Source organism: Pundamilia nyererei, unplaced genomic scaffold (genome assembly GCF_000239375.1).
Source record: "Pundamilia nyererei isolate P.nyererei 1_Seehausen unplaced genomic scaffold, PunNye1.0 scaffold00062, whole genome shotgun sequence".
Classification (NCBI taxonomy): Eukaryota; Metazoa; Chordata; class Actinopteri; order Cichliformes; family Cichlidae; genus Pundamilia; species Pundamilia nyererei.
Genome location: NW_005187463.1, coordinates 2,540,397 through 2,546,154, shown reverse-complemented (window position 1 = coordinate 2,546,154; position 5,758 = coordinate 2,540,397). Strand labels below are relative to the sequence as shown.

General features: G+C 43.7%; 1 protein-coding gene across 1 annotated transcript in view; it reads right to left on the bottom strand.

Annotated features, from left to right (window-relative positions):
- The window catches only part of thada (THADA armadillo repeat containing), a 48,471-nt gene that overhangs the window by 2,021 nt on the left and 40,692 nt on the right, over window positions 1-5,758 (bottom strand). The window contains exon 26 of the mRNA XM_013911371.1: window positions 5,110-5,199. Coding sequence (XP_013766825.1) covers window positions 5,110-5,199 — 90 coding nt within the window. The remainder of the gene's footprint in view (window positions 1-5,109; window positions 5,200-5,758) is intronic.

The following is a 5,758-nucleotide window of genomic DNA, read 5'->3' as shown; positions in this document are numbered from 1 at the left end:
AGTTTTTGTACAAAGTAACTGTATCGGATCAGTATCGTCGATACCACCCTGAATATTACTTGGTATCAGATCGGAAAAGAAATCAGTGGTATCGCACATCACTACTATCGGCTGACTATGAAGCTAAAGCAGCAGACGATTAGCTAAGCTTAGCACAGAAAGACCGAGCTAATGAACAGCACTTGTTAGCATAGCACTAGCAGCTAAAACGTTAAAATCGGTGTAGTGTTCACGTGACAGGAACTCGAGGAAAAGCGCTTTTTAGCTCCTGGAATTCATCTATAGTGGTGAGAAATAAACAGTCTGATGTGGCGCTCACTGCAACAGGATCAAACAGTGAAAAGTCACCTGAAAAGCACAGATAACCAAAGTTACCGTGCAAAATTTAACTGGCCTAAATTCCTCTTGCTTTTTAATAGACTCTGCATGTCTAAAACCACCCACGCTCTCAAACAGTCATGTCCTCATCAGTCCTTGAACCGAGCTTTTCACCTCCCTCTTCTCCTCCATCCAAGTCTCTTCACTGCCAGCTGAGTCAGAATGGAAAAGTGTCTCTCTGCCAGCGGTTTCACAGTTTCACTCTGACACACTCGCAGGGAAGGAAGCAGGGAGGAAAATAGAGACGGGGAAAGAAACAAGGACTCAAAGAGCAAAATAAAATGAACCTTATGTAGTGTCGACAACGAAGTGCAGCCCCGCTTTGCCTTCACGAGCTTTAGTTTTTCCTGTCTTGAATATAGAAACATGAGGAGGAAACAGTGTTTCAGCTTGACGCTGAACTTTGTGAAGGTCTGCTAATGTGACTGTATCAGGAGAGCAGTACATCCTTTGGGCCCTGTCATTAGTCATGAGGATCTCAGAACGGAGACCTTCCCTCCCGCTCCTTCCCTGAGAAAACATCGTATGCTTTTCATTACTTCGTTAAACAAAACACTCACAGAGAACCGTCCACTGGGACTGCCGCAGATCGGCAAAATGGGAAATGTAATAGCGGCCCAATTAGTAACTGGTCTAATGTGTTTAATGTCACAGTTCAGTCAAGCACGGCGGGACAGGATGTGATGTCACAGAAACAAGGGACTGGGCTGGTGGTGGAGAGGGGGGCATACAAGGCCTTGTTGGGATGCAGCTGAAGGCAGAAACATTTGACAGGATAAAAAAGCGACTCTGTGGCATTTAATGCTGTCAGATCCTTCTGTGAATGTTTGCTTTCTCTAACCCAAACTCCTCAATCATCTTCAAGGGCCGGGTGTTTGATGAAACAGCCTATTTTTATTTTGTCTCGTTTAGAAAGAGAGTGGAAACAGAGCGCTGACCTTAAGTATATGAATTCTTCATTTAGAAAGGAGTGAAGGGGACACAGTAGCAAAGAGACACCAAAGAAGCTCTAAAGTAAAGTCAAGCTGCAGCTTACGATTTATTCCACTGGTAGACAAATAAATCATCCACTGTGTTTAGAAAATGACTTGGAATATGATCCGAAAACTGTTTTCTTTGGACGTGCAGGCAGAGGCAGATAAGATGAAGCGTTGCTACAAATCAGAGCGGACTAAAAATGCGGGCGGTGACCTGAAATACTTTTGCAGATAAATCTGCTTTGCTACGCAGAGATAATAAAATTTGAAATCTGAAACAACAAGTCGTCTCGGAGCATATATGAGAGCATGCTTAGGCCCCTCCGAGATAGTCTTTTCAAAATTAAATTTAGAGTGTTTAGAGTGAGTGCATATACAAGCAGACACTGTGTGACAGGAGGACTATAGGAAGTACTATAGGAGGTAAAACAGAGGATACCAGAAACAAATGCTACGCAAAATGTACTCACAGGTCATTCAAAACCCTCCATTTAATAATCAGGAATCAAAATAAGAAAGGCACTGGCAGAACACATAAATAAATCTGATTCTTTTGGTCTGGACAGTTTTCTTCCCCCCGTGGCGTGTGATGAAGCTGATTTTTATTTTATTTTTTTGACCTTGCTTCCTTTCATTTAAGGAATAAAACAAGTGAAAGCCATAATAAATAATAACTATTAAATAAGTCAAGAAACGTGCTCACCTGAAGCCCCGGTCACACAAACATCGAGACCCCGCTAAACGACTGAAATTTACATTTTCATTTGCTAGGTAGCTGGTGGTTGCTTGGTGTCAACGAATCTGCATTTCTTCCCCAACAACCGGTGGTTGCTAAGAAGTTGCCAACTGGTCTCTAGGCCTGTGTGAATCTGATATATAACCTGTGACTCTGAGCAGAGATTCGGTTTGCAGACATTGAAGGAAGGAGAAGCCTTAAAGAACAGCAGTTGTTTTTTTGTCCCATCACATATACACTGTGATAATACTGGATGGTAACATTAAGCATGAACAGAGTTTAAAAAAACAAAACAAAACAAGGTTAGCATATATGTGCAAGTAATGTGTTAGCAAAAAGCCGTGGTTTCAGGGATTTTAATCTATTCTCGGATCTTTAAGTGAAGGGATATCTGAGGCTGACAGTGGGTGGATAAGAACTGTGAATCTTTCTCATCTAGAAAATGTCTAGCACAGTCTGATTACCTAAGGACCAGACACTCCTGCACCATGAAGGACCCACTGCAGCAGGATAAGGTCTCAGAGTGGATCTGAGACAGTCAGGGTATCACAGTCAGGGTTCGCCTTGTAATCGGAAGGTTGACGGTTCGAGCCCCAGCTTGGACAGTCTCGGTCGTTGTGTCCTTGGGCAAGACGCTTCACCCGTTGCCTACTGGTGGTGGTCAGAGGGCCCGGTGGCGCCAGTGTCCGGCAGCCTCGCCTCTGTCAGTGTGCCCCAGGGTGGCTGTGGCTGCAATGTAGCTGCCATCACCAGTGTGTGAATGTGTGTGTGAATGGGTGGATGACAGGTTGTGTAAAGCGCTTTGGGGTCCTTAGGGACTAGAAAAGTGCTATACAAATACAGGCCATTTACCATTTACCATTACATGGAGTCTGTGCGACTTTCTGAAGCAGTCTACTAGGGCCCACTCGGGTCTCAGTGACGCAGGTTTCGTCATCAGTGGGTCTGTGTGGAGCTCCATGTGCCTGCCTGGTTTTTGTGACTGCGTGGACTCATCCACTTAGAATACCTATTGCAATGCGCCCACTATGCATGCTCTCCAGGTGCCGGACTTTAAGTGGAAGTCTGAAATCTAACAGGAATGACTGCTGGGCCGTTGGGTTTCCAGCTCTCCACTTAACGTTCACCGCCGCGTCTCCAAACTCTTTCACGTGTATCACAGGTGCTCGTTGTGAACCTGCTGCTATCTGTGAACAGGATGGTGTGCAAGTGGTTCATCTGCCACTTTTGGCGTTCTTGGGCAAAGGACCTAATGTGATGCTCATGGAGTTCGTTTCTTACTGTTTGACTGGATAAATGTACATGAGCAGCTCTCTGGTGGTTACTTTGTAAATACATGAAATGGATTCACAATGTTTTGTGCTTTCTAACTCAACACATTCATATCCCTGAAGTTCATCTGACTTTGTTTGATACCATGATGAGTATCTTTATCTTCATTTATGGATAGTATATATAAAATATATGGATATACAGTGTAACGTGTTGCCAAAAAAACTAAAAAGGAGAATGATGGCAGAAAGATGGTGCTTTAAACAATATTTCTATAACAATAAAATAAAAACAGTTTAAACTCATGGTGGGAGTCATTTTTAAGAGGTAAGAATCAGAGTGTAGGCGGTTGATTATACAGAGATCACTGTTCAGCTGTACAGGCAGTGATAACAGGTCATCTCTCACAGTAACCAGCTGCTGTCAGGGAAACACCTTGTACACTAGCTGCCCTGTATCAAACACTTGGTGGCTCTAATAAGGCTTGAATGCCTGTAGAGAGCATGCCATGTGCTGGTCCATCTGCATTGCTTTGCTATCAACAAGTGAAACTGAGCTTTTGGAGCTAATAAAGCTCATAAAGTAATGAAAAGCGTCTTTTATCAGGAGTAAAGACTTCAGAATTGTTTGAATCCATACAGCTATGAAAACTGTTTAATAGTCACTACAGTGAGTATTAAAAGAAGATAATCAGAGTCAGCTTTGCAGGTTTAAATACTGCCACCAAGAATTTTATTTAAAAACTATGATTACAAAGCTCATCAAGGCTGAAACATGCCAACATCAGCAAGACTTACTTGTCTGCATGCAACAACAATGCTTACTGCAGGAAGAAGCACATACTCTGCTTGTCCAGTGTTTTCCATGTCAGCTTGTGTACTACACATCTCGCAGCTTTAGTAATAAGAGGGATTTCTGCAGGAAGGGCGGATTACATAATCCACAAATATACAGCCTTACACAGGTCCAGATCCTGCTTCTATAATCTTTCCTATATCGTTGGCCTATTTTGGAAACACACTCTTTCACGTCTGTTTAAAAAAACCACTAACAGCAGCCCTCTTACCTCCAGTCCTGCAGCGTATGGCTACAGTTTGGTGCGGTTGGTCTGTTTGGGTGGCGCGATACGCTGAGATGTGGGAAGTCAGACAGCCGGGATCTGGTTCCGTGGGAAATTTGCAAATGTTTTAACAAGGGTCGCGGGGTGTAGGGGGGAATTGTGAAAGAGCTGGCCTGAAAGAGCTTTCAATTAATTGGATCCATATTAAGATAAGGCCGCCTGTGCAGCTGTTGGATGACTCATATGCTTTTAAAAAGGGAGTCTGGAGTGAGCTGACAAAGATAAGACCGATGAACCCAAGTGGACCCAACTCTCCACTCCAAAAACTGTAGCAAAATCTCAACAAGACATTTGTTTTATTCGCTCGTAAAGCTCTGTGCTTTGAACAATTGTCTGTCAGCTAAGCAATTTAGAAAAAGGCCCACATGAGAATTCAATGCAGAGGAAAAAGAGCAGAGCTCTTTGAGAAAAACCTAGCTTCCGGACTGATAAAAAGTTGCGCTATCCTTGCTTCTTCCACCAGAAAGCCTGCCAGTGAAAAGCACCACTGCTTAATCAGCTTAAGCAAACAAAAAAGGCTGTCTTGTAGAGCTGAAATGCAAGTCAAAGTGAACCCATAATAGGACCGAGGATGTGCAAAAAGCCATGGCAAGTGTGCGTGTGTGGATTTAAGAGCGCCGCCTTACCTTTCCACTGTGGCTGCAGCTTCCTCCAGCTGGTTCAGAAGGAACGGGTATAGAGCCGGAAAGCGGGTGAAAAACTCTCGACCCGTCATCCTGCAGGCAGAGAGAGAGAGAGAGCTCTTACAACGACAATCAGAAATAAGGATTCACAAACAAGCATCTTTGATATATTCGGTGAAGTGTATAGTAAAGGTTCCATATAAAGTACGATCTGCCAATTCATTAGGTACACCTGCTTAAGCGCTCATAGATGCCGATACCACAATGTATTCAGACGTGTAAACATGGTCAAAATGACCATAGCATGGTTTTCAGAAGCAGGCAGGTATTTCAGAAACTGCTACTCTATGAGGAGTTTCCCACACAAGCATCTCTAGGGTTTACAGAGAATGGTGAGGAAAACAAAACATATCCAGTGAGCAGAAGTTCTCTGGGTGAGAAGGCCTTGTTGATGTCAGTGGACTGGCAGAACTGGCAGTAAAGCAACTACCTGTTACAATCAGGGTATGCAGAAGACCATCTCTAAACACACGTGCAGATGGGCTACAGCAGCAGAAGACCACACTGCTCCTGTCAGCCAACAGCATGAAATTCAGGGTAGAATTCCCATGACAATAGAAGCTTGGAAAAACATTGGCTGGTCTGATGAGCC